Source organism: Oncorhynchus tshawytscha, linkage group LG17, assembly GCF_018296145.1.
Source record: "Oncorhynchus tshawytscha isolate Ot180627B linkage group LG17, Otsh_v2.0, whole genome shotgun sequence".
Taxonomy (NCBI): domain Eukaryota; kingdom Metazoa; phylum Chordata; class Actinopteri; order Salmoniformes; family Salmonidae; genus Oncorhynchus; species Oncorhynchus tshawytscha.
Genome location: NC_056445.1, coordinates 8,727,017 through 8,743,718, shown reverse-complemented (window position 1 = coordinate 8,743,718; position 16,702 = coordinate 8,727,017). Strand labels below are relative to the sequence as shown.

Sequence of the window (16,702 nt, the reverse complement as noted above, 5' to 3'; positions counted from 1 at the left end):
TCCTCTGGCTCGACTTCTTTACTGGGTCCATGATCTTTGTCCCACCTAGGATTGGGTAGGTTACTGTCTAAATGTAATGTTAGTTACTAGTTAGTTGTCCAAAATTGTAAAATGCTACTTTTGGATTCCCAAAACTCGGTAACGTAATCTGATTACAGTCAGTTACTTTTCGATGACTTTCCCCTTATAGGCATTAGAAGAAGACATACTATGTTACCAACATAACCACATCATTGCTGGATAAATAATGTTAAAATGTACATAGCTGGCCATATATGGATGTTCATTTTACTTTATGGGTTGGTTATGTAGGCTTCTTCTAAACCATTCCTTTCTACAACATATATGATTAAATGAATATCATCATTATAGTCACTCCAGTAAATGTTGTAACCCTTGACCTTCAAGAATAGGACTTGGGAATATGGAAGCCAAATTGCCAAATTGTTTTACCTGAGCATAAAATGAATGCCATATGCTGCACTTGTTTTTGGCCTATTGTCTCCCTTTTTCTTGGTGACACTTTGATGTCTTGATAATATGCAGCTGTTTAAAGGGCAAATCCACAGATGAAACGATAAAAGAACCACCTCTGTTTTGTTAAAAAGCTGAGGGATGGGTCTGGAGAAATGTAATCACTCTCAGATGAATAGACAGAACTATGGACGCAAGGACTGACCATCCCTGATATCAAAAGTATTGTTATAACAAACATTGGGAGAAAAACAAGCTTATATTTTGTGTTCTGATGGAGTACGACAGTTGATCTAAGCTCATGAGGCATTTATAAGATATATTCTTCAAGAATCAATGGATATATATATAATTTAAATGTCAAAATATGGATGTAGCAACTACAGATTGCCCCTTTAAGTATATCAAAAGTATACGAGTTTGAACATGTGTCCTTTTGGCCTATGGATTTAAAAAAATGTACCAGCATGAATTAGATTCAGCAATAAAAGCCCCACTTTTATTCCATAGGCTGGGATCCACACTGTGCAGCTGTTGCAAGAGCGCATTTTCACTGGCTGACCACTGGTTTCAAAAACAACGATTGATAAGCATCTTAAACTTCTTGAATTCAACCATTAATGGGTTCAAATACACATTTAGATTTGTGAACAGCCATCCACAACAACCACAATCCGTAAGGCGCAAAAGGCTAAATGAGAGAGCAGCAGTGTGATTCACATCGATGCGCTATGTAGATATCAATAATAAGTGATATCCGTATCGCCGTAGACTACACCACTGCTGTCATTCTTACCTCCAAGCGTTTATTCAAGTTGGATAATCGTTGGAATTCCGACAGCAGTCTCACCATTGAAAGGAATAGCTTGGACTGTAGCCTACAACAACCTATTCCTGCTCTTTTCCCGCGATCCATCAAACCCATGTGCTGTGTCATCATAGTGGTCTCTGACTTGTGTTCAGACTCGCTCAGGTGGAACAAACTTAACTTTGCGCCATTTTTCAATGCTGATTTGAATGTCATTGAGAAAACAGAGGTGTCAAATATTTATTTTTTTGCAAACCTCCTTTCTGAATTTTAAAGTAATCCTCGAAGTAAAGCATCTTGTTTTTCAAAAGTATCTGTAATCTGATTACATTTTTTTTTTCTGGTAATGTACAATTACAGTTACCATTTTGTAATCCCTTACTCCCCAACCCTGGTCCCACCAATATGGCTGGGAGCCTTAGCTCCTCCATTGATGTACCTATGTGTGTATGAGAGGGAGTGCAAGACAGTATTAGAGCATCTGTGTGTAAGAGAAAGAGGTAGTATTGCACAGGGAGTGTGTGTGTTTGTTAGAGGGCACTCTTAAAGGGTTTTTCTGCTGCCTCTAATTACAGACCCTAAACATGCTTATTTCCTCAATTCCTGCCTGTGTACCTCCCCTCAACACACACACACACACACACACACACTCCTTACCAAACCACAGCTTTAGTTGCCCTTGCTCACACTCCCAAAAAAGCCAATGCCCCAGATCTTCTTGGTCACACACACTCAGATACACACTTAGACCCATGCCCTATAGAGGGAAAGAAAGGCTCTCTGTTTTGGCTGGGTAAAGTGGTCTGAACTCTGCAGTGTAGACAGCGCATACCCATGTGAAACTGGGAGCGGCCGTCCACCGAGCAGAGAGACAGTACACAGTGGGCTACAGCTCTCCAGTGAAATATTCTGTACGAAAGAAAGTATCTCAATAGTCTTACGTCTTCCTCTGTCATCCGATCTGAAAAGGGGACAGACAAAAACAATATTGAGAAAGACTTATGGGAAGTTTGACTGTCCAATTATCTCATCTTAGTGGCAGAAAGGAGATAGGGAACTTTGGAATCATGACCTTCATGGATGGACAGTCAATGAAGTAATAGAATGAGGGCTTCGAGTGTAGGCTGAGGTGAGTTGATGCCCTGGAAAGCTTGTCTGTGTACTGTTCCATTAAAACCATGGTGAATGAATTCCCAGGGAAGAGAAATCATTATAAACCATACACTGAGATTCTACTCGTTCATAACATGGTATAGTAAATGCCCTGCGGAGAATAAACTCTGGATAGGATAAGTCATGTATATTACTCTCTTTATTAGGTGATGCAGATGTACATTAAACGTTGTGTACAATAAGACAATGAGACAAAACTATAAAGGCGCTGTTGTACCATAGCAGCAACTTTTGTTGACAATTTGTAAATGTTAATTGAATGTCAAATAAAGATTTTGTACGTGAGTCTCTTTGGTTTCTCTCCCTGGGTCTGCAAACTACAGGTATATTTTCCCAGTGTGTGTTTGTGTGTATTAGATACTTCATGAGTTACTGTAGATGAACTACAAAACCGGAGTCTGACTTTTTTCATTAAAAAAACAACTTTAAAATGGACAAACATGTTTCTCACACACACACACACACACACACACACACACACACACACACACACACACACACACACACACACACACACACACACACACACACACACACACACACACACACACACACACACACACACGCACACACACACACACACACACACACACACACACACCAGGGTTATGTACCAATACATCTGCAGTCCAGCGAGAAACAAGAGGCATCAGTTATGATGACAGATAAATGACACACTGCAAATGCAAGTTCAGCATACAGTACATGAACAAAAGTGGTCCTTCTGAGTATTTCTGGATTCTGTGGCTTCAGTGCTTGTATTTTGGACATTGCAAGCCCTTGCCCGTCCTCACCAAGTTACGTTTTTTTCCCCTCAAAGTAGTAAAAGTCTACTTTTCAAACCACATTCAGTGGTTTTGTGTGGGAGGCACGTCCATGGAGTAAAAAATACCCTTTAGCCAGCGCTGTAATTTACATATCACTCCTTTCCTAGAAACTCAAGCCTGTTCTTTTCTGCAACTTACATTCACAAAAATGTCATATGAGGAGATAAAACACATGGGGTCACTTCAGAACTTCCAATAATTTGATAACCCTCGAGCTGAGCATATGAGGTCCATGAATGCAAACTACCGGTACTTGAATCGCTGCTTAGTTTGCTTGGTATGCCAATCAATTGTTACATTCCTAAGCTTTGCTCTTGCATGGGGGAATGTACCCCCCTTCCGAGTGACCTGTCATTGACATACCATGAGGCAGTAGTGGAAATCAATGGGTGCATAAATACCTATCAAGTAGGATATCATCAATATTTATGAGTAGGATGGTTACCGTCCTCACAGGGAATATAGATACATTCTAATAGATTAGTGTAATGTGTACGCTGGGAGTACGTACAGGGAGTGAATTTAATAAATAAATAAACATGGAACAATGCAAGCAACACGAGTAGCCTATATACATGAACCAGCTAGTCAGAAACAGAGTCAATAACACCTGAGGAAAGAACCAAGGGGAGTGACAGCTATAGGGGAGGTAATCAGGAAGGTGATGGAGTCCAGGTGAGTGTCATGAGGCACAGGTGCGCGTAACGATGGTGGCAGGTGTGCGTAATAATGAGTAAACTGGTGACGTTGAGCGCCGGAGAGGGAGTAAACGTGACAATTAGTGAGTGAAGTCAATTCAACCTTATTCTGAAAGTCCTTCAAACTTTGTCCTTGTTCACGCTCATAAGAGCTGAACGGTGAGATAAATCACACTCATAATAACCCCCTGGATAACAACAACGCTGAAATCGGTAAACAAAGTAACATGTTGTGAGGCTCTTCAGTTCTCCGGTGACTTCACAGCCAGTTTATAATGGTTCAAGTCCACTTTATCAGTACCTGCCTCAAACGGATCAGTAATCCAATATAGTGTCATACAAAGTAAGCGTAAATATATTGGGTATATATATATATATATCCATCTTTGGAGAGCGAGAGCATGTAAGGATTCTCACTGGTAGCTGAGGATGTGACGTCAGAAGGTAGCAAAGGTAGTAAAAAGTCTGTCTCTCTGCCAGATATGCCAATGCCAAAGACATTCAGCTGTCTGCATTACCCTTTGAACAAGTCTGTTTTTTTGTCTGTTTCAGGCCCAGAGAACAATAGAGGTACATGTTTTCTGTAAAGTACAATATGTCTTGATTCAGAGGCAATGTAAAACACTTAGTAGGACCACAGTTAAATAGAGCACAATAAAGAGACAGTGCTTTGATGCATATACGTGTGGGAGTTGTTGGGCGAATGCATTTGTGGGTATGAGTGCATGTGCAAAGTGTGTGTTTGAGTGCGTGTGTGTCTGTTTGACGAATGTGTGTGCATACATGTCCGTGTGTGTGTGTGTGTGTGTATTTGTCAACTAGGCCATGTGACGTGTCGGACTCGTTTGTCAGCATTCAGCGCTCAGAACCGGGTGTGCCGGTTTCAGCCCGGATCCTGTTTCATTCCACTGTAATGTAGGTATCCTCTCCTGCCACGCCTCGCACCCTTTCAGAAAAACTCCAGAAGCCTTCGTTACGTCTGTCCACCTGGAAGCTGAATGGAGGTTATGCAGAGAGTTAGAAAGTGTCTTTCAGCAGTCCCAGTTTCCGGAGAGCTTCTCTGCGCGACTCATCCGTCACTCCCCGTCCGGAGAACTGCACTGTGATCCCCTGGGAGCGGAAGGATGGCTTGGAGATGGACTTCGGCCGGGACTCCGGAGAAGTGGGAGACGCCACCGCCCTGTTGGCGCTAGGGGGAGTGCTATAGCGGAAAGGTCTGGAGGCTGGAGAAGGCACTGGGGCTAAAGCTTTGCTGGGGGACCTCACTGGGGTGTGTGTGAGGATATCAGGGGTGGAAACGGGGGAGGGGGTGGTGTGGGATGGGGTGACCATTCTGGTCTTCCCCCCGTAGCTCTTGACCTCGTAGGACATGGTTTCTCCTTTGGTTGGGATGGAGGTGGAGGTTGGTGGAGGCATCCTTTTGGCTGGGGTGGAGGTGGAGGCTGGGGAAGGCATCACTCTGGCTGGGGTGGAGGTGGAGACTGGGGGAGGCATCACTCTGGCTGGGGTGGAGGCTGGGGGAGACATCACTCTTGCTGGGGTGGAGGCTGGGGGAGGCACGTCCCTGCTCTCAATGTCTGGTTGGGTTAGGTCAGCCCTGGTTGTGGTAACAGGAGCAGGTTTCATTACCTTAGTCTTACCCCCGTAAGGGTTGAAGTCACTGTGAGAGGTCACTGGGTGGGCCTTACTGCCATGGCCACTGGGGGAGGGAGCAGCAGCAGCAGCCTTAGAGGGGTTCACCACGATGGTCTTCCCGCCATAGCTGTTAAAGTCCTTGGACGAGACTTCGGGCGACGGAGAAGCAGGCTTGTTTTCATGGATACCTTCATGAGAGGTGTTTGTGTTGACTGTTTCTGGTGGCAAGGTCTTTGCCTGTCTGGCCACATCTGGTTTAGTCACGGGTGTCAGTGTAGGGGTAGGCATAGGAACGGGTGTAGGGGTGGCAACCGGAATCGGGGCAGCAGTGGGTTTGGTGTTTGTGCTGCTGTTTCGGGTCAAGCCCAGTTTGGACAGTGCCTCCATCCGGGACTTATTTGGAGTGGGATCCTTGAAAGACACACTGCGGGTGGGAAGGTTTACATGGGCCTTCTGCAGCCCATGGAGCTCCTCCGCCTCCACAGGGTGGGTCGTCCCTGATAGGTTAGCCAGCATCTGAGACTTCCTGTCCTGGAGGTTCACACTGGCCAGCGAATGGCTGTGGTGCTGGTTGCTGCCCATTATCATGCTGATGTTGTTGGGGTAATGGGTGGGCTTGGCTGAGGTGGTCGGGCCCTGTTTGATTGGATAATCTGGGTGGGTGGGTGGTCTCTCTCTGTTCTCTAAATTGAGGCTCCTACGGCAGTTGGGCAGGAGGGAGGAAGAGAGGATGTTGGTGTTCCCCGCACTCCCCTGGTGCTCTGCAATCTTCTGGGCGATGCGGACAGGGGTGGGGACAGAGCCTACAGGCTGGTACAGGGTGTGGCCATAGGAGGCACTGTCCTTGCCAGGGAGGGGCAGGTTGTACTCTGTAGGGAAGTTTTCCATCACCTCACGCCTCGGCTTGTTCTCAAAATGCCTCTCGGGGTTGTTCATTACCATATTCTGGGTGAAATCTGCAAAGAGAAAGAGTTTGACAAGTAAACTCGGGGAGTGAATACATTTTAACAAACAAACAAAACAAGAAACACAACCGGAGCACCGACATGAAACTGCAACAATGACGACTGGGGAAGAAACCAAAGGGAGGGACATATAAAGGGCAGGTAATCAAGGAGGTGATGGAGTCCAGGTGAGTGTCAGGTGCGTAATGCTGGTGACAGGTGTGTGCCCTAACGAGCAGCCTTGTGACCTGGAGGCCGGAGAGGGAGTACACGTGACACTATACAGTACAAATGTCCATGTTGAGTAATCTGTCATGCTGATGATAGTGAAGTCTGATCTCATTTGACTGTAGTAATTCTAATGATCCAAGGGACTGATAATCAAATGTAAACATTACTGTTCAGGGTGGAGCAAGGAGTGAACTGTTCTGTACCTGGCATGGGGGGGTTGAATGGTGCATGTGTGGGGTGGACCAGATCAGTCTGTGCTGGGCGAACCAGGTCTATGATGTCCTGGTCCTTGGTGGGCCTGTCCAAGGCTGAGAGGGGTGGTACGGGGCTGAGGCTGGGGGCGGATGCCCGGATGGGGGGTCCTGGCCCATCAAGCTCATCCACTGCTGGGGTAGTCAGCAGGGAGTCGATGGTCTCCTCAAAGAACAGGATACAATCCTGCTCCTCCTGGCTTAAGAAATGCAGCGCCTTATCCTCCTGTAGGGGGCGACACAGAGCAACAACACACAAGTTACTTGGATGGAAAGCGCCAACTACAGGGACACACTAGTAGATCATCAGAAACGTAGGTTAAAGGTGCTCTTTGGTTAAGGGGTAATTGGTAACACGAGTTACATTAATGTGACATACGGTGTCGTATAACTGTATCTCCTATACCATAATCAGGTCTAGTGTATGGAATATACTTCCTGTTGCCCAAAAAAGTTATGTTAAGGATGTAAACAAACACAGATCCTGTTGGTTTAGCCTTTCCCCTCATACTCGAAAGGACCACACACACACACACACTACACTGAATGTCAATCTGCTGTTTGTCTGCCGTTCGTTCGGTGTGCTGTGTTTTAGGGACCATCTGCTCGTGGACATCTGAGACCTGGAGGAAGGAGCCTACACCCTCCAGCAGGGAGGCCTCACTGCCTATACCTGTTACATCACTACCTGTCCATCTGTACAGAGCACATACAGCCACAGAACACAACACAATAGACATAGGGTATACAACGATGGGGCTGCTTTGACGGCTGCTGGATGACACCGACCATAGATTTTTCCACTGCTCCCTGGGGTCTGTTTCACTCAAGATAATACGCTGAATCAAAGGGCAACCTGGTTAGATTGTTTAAAATGAACCTTAATGGGTTTAGGAAAAAGGTATTAGGTCAACAGAATGCACAAATGAGCTAGAGACTAGCTATATATACTGAAGATCCCCCATAAAACAATGTGTCATCTAAATACACACATGTAGGCAGTAGACACACAAACCCAGGAAAGTGCACACAGACACAAATACCTGGTTGACAATGGCCCATTTTTATTGCAACAAGAAAATAAACAACGGATGCACCTATACACCCTTTCATCAACCATTACCACCACTGTCAATCAGCGACAAACCAAATATTTTTTGTTTGCTGTTTCAGGTTACGACCCTGTGCCTGTGATTACTAGGGTGAACAGGTTACCGCAGCAGGATAACATCTCGTTGCTAGGCATCGCTGTGGGGATGGCGAGATCAACCTTTACCAGAGGTAAATCTTTACCACAACACAGACCTGTTCTACTCAGCCACACACACCAGCCATACACACACATGTATGCACGCACCCATGTGCACACACGCACCAACACACACATCTGCAGGCAAACTCATTTGAAACCAAACACAAAGACCACTGACTTGTGTGTGAAGCAGGACCAACAAAACTGCTCCTTAACCGGTTTTCCCTCAGTCTCTCTGTTGTGTGTGTCATCCCTGAGACATGCAACAGGATGTAGTCATTAATCCTGTGTAATGTCTCAGTGACAGAGTGGGGCATGGAGACAGACTTTGCTGTATAAACAGATGAGTCAGTTTTTTTTTTTTAAGTCACACACTGAAAAGCACCTGCTCTAAACCAGGAACAGGTGGGTGAATACTTCAACGCCATGCCCCCCTAATATGGGTGCGTAAATTGTGAACAAAGGGAGAAACATTGAGACATTTTGACCTAAGATACCAAGAGAATAAACCATTAACGGAACGGGTTTCATATAAGTTATACTCACAAATGGTTTACTGTGGGAGTTTCTATCAGCGCCGTCGTGACCCCCGTTGACCCCGAAGTGGAGGTTCGGATTGGCCTTCACTCGGACGTCCATGGTTATCGGGTCAAATGCCAGGCGACTCGTGGGCATCTCATGAGGGGCCAGGGGTTTCCGAGCAGTCCTTGGAGAGAGAGTCGAGGGAACGTGTCTGCTCTCACTCTGAATAACCTTTTAATCTCCTCAAACAGCCTGGAAACAGAGAGAAGTGGGGACGGCTTTCAGGAAAGGAGGCTAGGTCAAACAATAACATAGTAGTAGGTGTACAGTAGAAGACTACTGAACAAAGGGTGTACAGTAATAGAATGAATGTAATAATACAGTGGTGTTTTGGTTTACTGTAACATCAACATCATGTTGACTGTCTCAATACTCTCAGGGGAGACAGCTGGTGAGAACAGAACACTCTCCCACAGCTCCCCTGGGAAAATGTCTTCCTCATTCCTTCCACCCCCAAAAAACATATATTTCATGTAAATACCAAACTCTCAAGCCAAGTTTGAACTCCAAACGGACACTGACTCAACCATCTCAGCTGAAGTGAAGTACCAGTCATTTTGCAACAGGTTGTCATGTTTGCCACTGCTGGTCGCCTCAGCGGGGCAACACAACCAAGTCTTAGCCATGTTCAGTAGGTCCCTCGACTAGTGCGTCGTTCTCTTAATACAGTTATCATACCCTCTATAGCAGGTAGTTATTACAATATACCTAGTACATACAGTGCAGGTTTTTGCACCCGTCACTCCGTGGGTAGTCATGGCCCGGCATTGTCTAGTACAAAGCTCATAAACTGATAGACGAGTTATTCTGGAGCAGGTATGTTAGCGACGAGCAAATAGGCTCCACCGGACAAGCCCTCCTTGTTTATGACCTTCAAAATAAACTTACAATGGATGCTCAAAGCTGTTGATGGGTGATTTGTCAAGGTGACTGCTTTGACACATTCCATTCCATTATGTCATGATCAAATAAAGACCAAAATTAAGATATTTTGCAGTGGGACACTGGGACTTCATAATCCCCATTCCCAGTATTTTCTTTGCGGATTTGAAATATTATACCCAATTAGTCCAAAATACGCTTCCATAGTCACAAGGTATGGTAGACACATTTACATTGAATGTACTGTACTTAAATTTCTTAGATATGCACTTACCTTTATAATAATCTTAAAAGAACCATAGGCTTCTGAGAAAAAATATATATCCAAATGTCCCAAAACGTCACTCTGTATACAGGGATGGAGTAACAAACTCTTCCTTTTCGTAGAACAAAAACATAAAATCGTTAGCTTTGTTCTCGGAGTTCTCTGCCCTCCAGTCTCCTCGCGGTACAGGCGTACTTGGCGACCTCTCCGTGCGTAATGTAGCAGGTCTCCTGTTCCAGTGAAGCGTCAAGCCGCACAAGACTCCACCCAATACCGCAGCTGAGCAGTGAAGTGGAGCTTTCTTTCAAGTGCTGGAGACCGCCCACTGACTACTAGAAATGATCAAGAGCGCCTTTCTCTGAGTCCCAGTTAAATATGTAGGCTATTATAGGCTTTTTCACTTAAACAATTAAGCAATCTTGGCTAATGACAGCATGGCCATCCCTTGAATTTAACGCACGCACTAACGTGTCACATCTGGAATGTTCCGCAAACCTTTTGCTTCAGACCGTATATGGCCTTAATAATTATGAGCTCATATCATGCACGAGATGTAATGAATAATCCTGTTTAGCCTACAAATCTCGTGTAGCAGCTTTTGCCCTGCCCTGGTTGGGACCAAAACTTAACAAACCCGATTCTCTGGACTAGAGTTTCATTACAGTTTCCACTTTGGTACAAATGAGGTTGGCACGCAATTCACGCCATACCCTGGCATTGTTATTAACAATTAATTCATAGGCAGGCATGTCTGATATTTTCATGAATCATAGTGATTATTTTTTTCCAGCCTAGTGAATGACATAATTATTGGCATTCCAAAGAACTGTTATCATCATAGCAACACCCAAATTAAAATACAAGACAATTGGAGAATTGTTATGTAGTTTGGTTTACGTGCGAACATTTCGTTTAATTTGAGGACATTTTTGTATTTTTTTGGCCATGACCCGGTAGTCTTTGGCCGCAGTTTTTGCTGCTGGCATTACACTATTCGCCACCCATAATAGAAAGAGAATTCGTCTTTGTATCTGTATCATAATGGCTCCTGTGAATGCATGGGCAGCACCATTGAGCGCTATCTCAATTTTAAAGTAACATGACTTCTTATTTTGTGTTTGAAAAAAGCGTAAAGCTAATATTGGTGATTTTTTCGCCACCTCTAGTGATGGAGTACCCAGTGGCGATCCGTCATTCAGGGAAGGCACAGTAGTGCCCCACGTGCTTTGAGCACCACCTGTTTAGACAAAATATATATTTATATATATATTTTTTTTGTTGTTGCCTGTTTTGCATGTTATTTTGGCATTAATACATGTCACATATCAGTGATTTTTTTTAAAAAATGTATTGAGTTAATAAATCTGCATGGTCTCTTTTTTGCTTGTGTAAGGCAGCTCCAAAATACAGGTGTTTCAGCCTAGCTCGGTGCTTTCTGTGGTAGAGGGGCAGCCAGGGGTAAATATGTGTAGGAGGAGGTAATCTTCTCATGCGGACACTATGTCACCGCATAATCTACAGGGAGAGCTAGAACATTCAAGCCCCCTTGGGTGCTGTCATGTATATATACACATTAGAAGTTCCCATCCAAAAGGCTCAAGGTCATTGGTCACAGATAAAATGACGCCAAATCACGTTATATCTACCGTAGCTTTGATTGGACTGATCATGTCAACATCATACTTTCAAAATCTTAGCTAGCAAGCTAGACAAGCAGTCATCGTCATGAATCACGTCAACAATCTACTAGAAAATCCTTTTCAATCCAACATTGGAAATCTCAAATTCAACAATGAGTAGTTTATAAAGAATCAGTGGCTAACTGCAACGGTTGCAAAAGCAATCACTAGCCTGCTATTCAGTGGAGAGGGTGGTCCAAGTCTGGGTTTAAAGGTCTCTTATCCAAACTGAAAAGGATCAACATTCACACGCAACACCATGGCCCAGAAAAGGTTGAATACATTGGCCATGCTGTCAATCCGGAAAATACATTTTGAATGGTCATTCCAACTCGGAATTCCAGTTCGGGAACTCGGGCCTCTTTCCAGAGCTCCGACCTGAAGATCACTGATGTCATGATTCAATCTTGTTTTTTTAGAGTTCCCATTTGTCTTGAAAGCACCATAAATCCAGAGAATGCCAGACGTTGATGACAACATTTTCCCAGAAGAAGCACCGTCGCGCAACCTTCCTATTCAAGTGAGCACAGCACAACAATGAGTCCTAAAATGCCTTGTATGCTGCTGCATAAATGATGCAATATGCCATGGAGATATGTATACTGTAGCTAAGAAAGTAATACTAAGTGTAGTAAGGTGTTAATAGCCCATGTGCTTCACCCTAATAATATGGTCCCTTTCCCCCTCATAATTTAGCCTACTGTTCAGACTTGGCGATGCATGTACAAGATTTACATGCTAAAATCGCCACTGATCACCGCCCTCTAGTGGCCCCAACAAATGAATGCATTTTCTTCTCATTATTTTGGTTTGGGACTCCCAGTGGCGATTTTAGCATGGAAATCTTGGTTGGGTAAAGTAAACTTTTTTTATTTTGGGATACATGCCAGCAAACCCACTGCACAACACAACACCAAACAATACATTAATTGCACTATAACGGTGACAAATGGTGCCCACAAAAAGGGCCTACATAAAGCTGTCCCAACAGCAGAGCTTTCTTTTCAGCACCATGGAGTGAATCCTTAACACCGCTACGCCTGGCAATCAGCGACACAGTTCATTCAGCCTCATTTACTGCCTTTTAAAAAACATAGCTGATATGGCTGACTTGCTTAAACAAATGTGGTTTCTACTGATAACTGAGATGTAAAAACTATGGCATAAGGGAACGACGAGCAGATAAGAGGCAATCGTATTTTCGATTAAGACCTTTGAGTGAGCTAAGACGGTCGTAGTCAATAACTATTTCTTCAGCACTTTTGAAATGTACCGCGCCAGAATTCAGAACATGGGCCGTTCTTACATTTTGCCAAAAGGCACCTAAAGACTCTCAGACCATTAGAAACAAGGTTCTCTGGTCTGATGAAACCAAGATTGAACTTTGGCCTGAATGCCAAGTGTCACGTCTGGAGAAAACCTGGTACCATCCCTACGGTAAAGCATGGTGGTGGCAGCATCATGCTGTGGGGATTTTCTTCAGCGGCAGGGACTGGGAGACTAGTCAGGATCGAGGGAAAGATGAATGGAGCAAAGTACAGAGAGATCCTTGGTGAAAACCTGCTCCATAGCACTCAGGACCTCAGGTTGGGGCGAAGGTTCACCTTCCAACAGGACAACAACCCCAAGCACACAGCCAAGACAATGCAGGAGTGGCTTTGGGACAAGTCTCTGAATGTCCTTGAGTGTCCTATGCATTAGAATCATCCACTTTGTCACATATGCATTATTTGAATCGAGCATTGACGACTAGCAGTTTTTTCCTTGAAGAGATACTTTGGGATTTTGTTAATGGGTAATGGTAATGCCCTTTATTTACTTCCCCAGAGTCAGATAAACTTGTGGATACCATTGTTATGTCTGCGTGCAGTTTGAAGGAAGTTGCTAACTAGCGCTAGTGTAATTGCTAATTAGCATTGGCTTGCAAAACTACCTCTAACTTCCTTCAAGCTGGACACAGATACATAATGCTGTTTACTGAGTTCATCTGACTCTGGGGAAGTAGATAACGCCTCATTGGCAAAATCCTGAAGTATCCCTTTAACAAAAAGGCTTGACACGAGGAGGCCTCACACCTTTTAAGAAGGAGAAGAAGTGTAAAAGTAAACTTTTTTTTAAATATTCGCAAGTATGTTCCTGGTATGTGAGTTTCCCTGGCACCGTTTCCATATGCTAACATTTTAGCATTTATTTGTCACATGCGCCGAATACAACAGGTGTAGGTAGACCTTACAGTCATGGGACCTATATTAGCATTTTTTACTCATCATGTCCAAATTATCCAAAACTATATAAAATGTGTTGCGAAGCTCAATAAAATCACTTATAGACGATTTGAACATGATGCACAAACAATTATAATATCGGTCCCATGACTTGAATGGGAAAGCATGTCATACCTTGTCCTTAGACTGCTTACATGGAAGTAAACCCAATATGATATTTTGTAATTTGGGTGAATTATCCATTTAATATCTTTTGAAAAAATGATTGGCATCTGCAACAATTATTATTTGAATAATTCAATGGATGTTTTGTGCATAAAGTGATGATGAAGTGTCTCCATGTCTATGGAGTAGTTAAACTGCAATACCGAAAGTGTCCTCAACATCAGCAAGAGAGGGTAGCTGATCGTGAACTACAGGAAACGGACGGGCGAGCATGCCCCCATCCACATTCTTTGGAGCTACAGGGGAGAGGGTCGAGAGCTTCAAGTTCCTCGGTATCCACATCACTAAGGAATTAACATGGTCCACACACATCCACACAGTTGTGAAGAGAGCACGACAGCACCTCTTCCCCTCAGGAGTCGGAAAAGATTTGGCATGGGCCCTCAGATCCTCAAAAAGTCCTACAGCTGCACCATTGAGAGCATATTGACCTGCTGCATCAGGTATTGGTACATCAACTGTAAGGCACCCGACTGCAAGGCTCTACAGAGGGTGATGAATACAGCCCAGTACATCACAGAGGCCAAGTTCCCTGCCATGCAGGACCTCTATATCAGGCAATGTCAGAGGAAGGCCCCAAAAAATTGGCAAAGCCATATGTTCTCTCTACCACCACATGGCAAGCGGTACCAGTGCACCAAGTCTGGAAACAACAGGACCATGAACAGCTTCTACCCCCAAGCCAATAGACTGCTAAACAAGACTGCTAAATAGCTAATCAAATGGCTACCCGGACTGCCTGCATTGACCCCTTTTTTGCACTAACTCTCTTGGACACACTGGACTACCCAAACACTGACATCCCCCCCCCCCCCCACACACACACACACACACATTTTCACACTCACCACATATGCTGCAGCTACTGTCTTATTTATCCTGTTGCCTTGTCACTTTACCCCTACCTATACACTACCGGTCAAAAGTTTGAGAACACCTACTCATTCAAGGGTTTTTCTTTATTTTTTACTATTTTCTACATTGTAGAATAATAGCGAAGGCATCAAAACTATGAAATAACACATATGGAATCATGTAGTAACCCAAAAAAGTGTTACTACAAATCAAAATCTATTTTATATTTGAGATTCTTTAAATATCCACCCTTTGCATTGATAACAGCTTTGTACACTTGGCATTCTCTCAACCAGCTTCATCTGAAATGCTTTTCAAACAGTCTTGAAGGAGTTCCCACATATGCTGAGCACTTGTTGGCTGCTTTTTTTCACTCTGCAGTCCGACGCATCTCAAACGATCTCAATTTGGTTGAGGTCTGGGGATTGTGGAGGCCAGGTCATCTGATGCAGAACTCTATCACTCTCCTTCTTGGTAAAATAGCCCTTACACAGCCTGGAGGTGTGTTGGGTCATTGTCCTGTTGAAAAACAAATTATAGTCCCACTAAGCCCAAACCAGATGGGATGGCGTATTGCCTCCGAATGCTGTGGTAGCCATGCTGGTTAAGTGTGCCTTGAATTCTAAATAAATCACAGACAGTCACCAGCTAAGCACCCCCACACCATCACACCTCCTAATCCATGCTTACGGTGGGAAATACACATGCGGAGATCATCTGTTCACCTACTCTGCGTCTCACAAAGACACGGTGGTTGGAACCAAAAATCTCCAATTTGGACTCCAGACCAAAGGACAAATTTCCACCCATCTAATGTCCATTGCTCGTGTTTCTTGGCCCAAGCAAGTCTCTTCTTCTCATTGGTGTCCTTTAGTAGTGGTTCCTTTGCAGCAATTCGACCATGGCAGTCCTCATGAGAGCCAGTTTGAGCCAGTTTCATCATAATGCTTGATGATTTTTGCGACTGCACTTGAAGAAACTTTAAAAGTTCTTGACATTTTTCAGATTGATTGACCTTCATGTCCCAAAGTAATGATGGACTGTCATTTCTCTTTGCTTATTTGAGCTTTTCTTGGTCTTTTACCAAATAGGGCTATCTTCTGTATACCCCCCTACCTTGTCACAACACAACTGATTGGCTCAAACGCATTAAGAAGGAAAGAAATCCCACAAATTCACTTCTAAGAAGGCACACCTGTTAATTGAAATACATTCCAGGTGACGACCTCATGAAGCTGTTTGAGAGAATGCCAAGAGTGTGTAAAGCTGTCATCAAGGCAAAGGGTGGCTATTTGAAGAATCTCAAATATTAAATATATTTTCATTTGTTTAACACTTTTTTGGTTACTACATGATTCCATATGTGTTATTTCATAGTTTTGATGTATTCGTTATTATTCTACAATGTAGAAAATAGTACAAATAAAGCAAAACCCTTGAATGAGTAGGTGTTCTTAAACTTTTGTCCGGTAGTGTACATAGCTACCTCAATTAACTGTAGGTACTATTAAGTTGTTTTTTTGGGGTATCTGTACTTTACTTTACTATTTATATTTTTGAAAACTTTTATTTTTACACCCACAAGTACTGGTTACATTTTTAATGCTTAACAGGACAAGAAAATGGTCACACACTTATCAAGAGAACATCACTGGTCATCCAGGTTGGAGCGTACCACTGGCTATCCGTCAATAAA

At 43.8% G+C, this 16,702-nt stretch overlaps 1 protein-coding gene across 1 annotated transcript; it reads right to left on the bottom strand.

Moving 5' to 3' along the window:
* Positions 1 to 2,576: 2,576 nt before the first annotated feature.
* Positions 2,577 to 10,503, bottom strand: LOC112216799 (proline and serine-rich protein 2). Its single transcript, XM_024376876.2, has 4 exons — positions 10,032 to 10,503; positions 8,840 to 9,067; positions 6,994 to 7,267; positions 2,577 to 6,571 (listed from the first exon to the last, which is right to left on the bottom strand). The coding sequence occupies exons 2-4, from the start codon at positions 8,966 to 8,968 to the stop codon at positions 4,998 to 5,000; spliced, it is 1,977 nt and encodes a 658-aa protein (XP_024232644.1). The 5' UTR covers positions 8,969 to 9,067; positions 10,032 to 10,503; the 3' UTR covers positions 2,577 to 4,997.
* Positions 10,504 to 16,702: the final 6,199 nt, after the last annotated feature.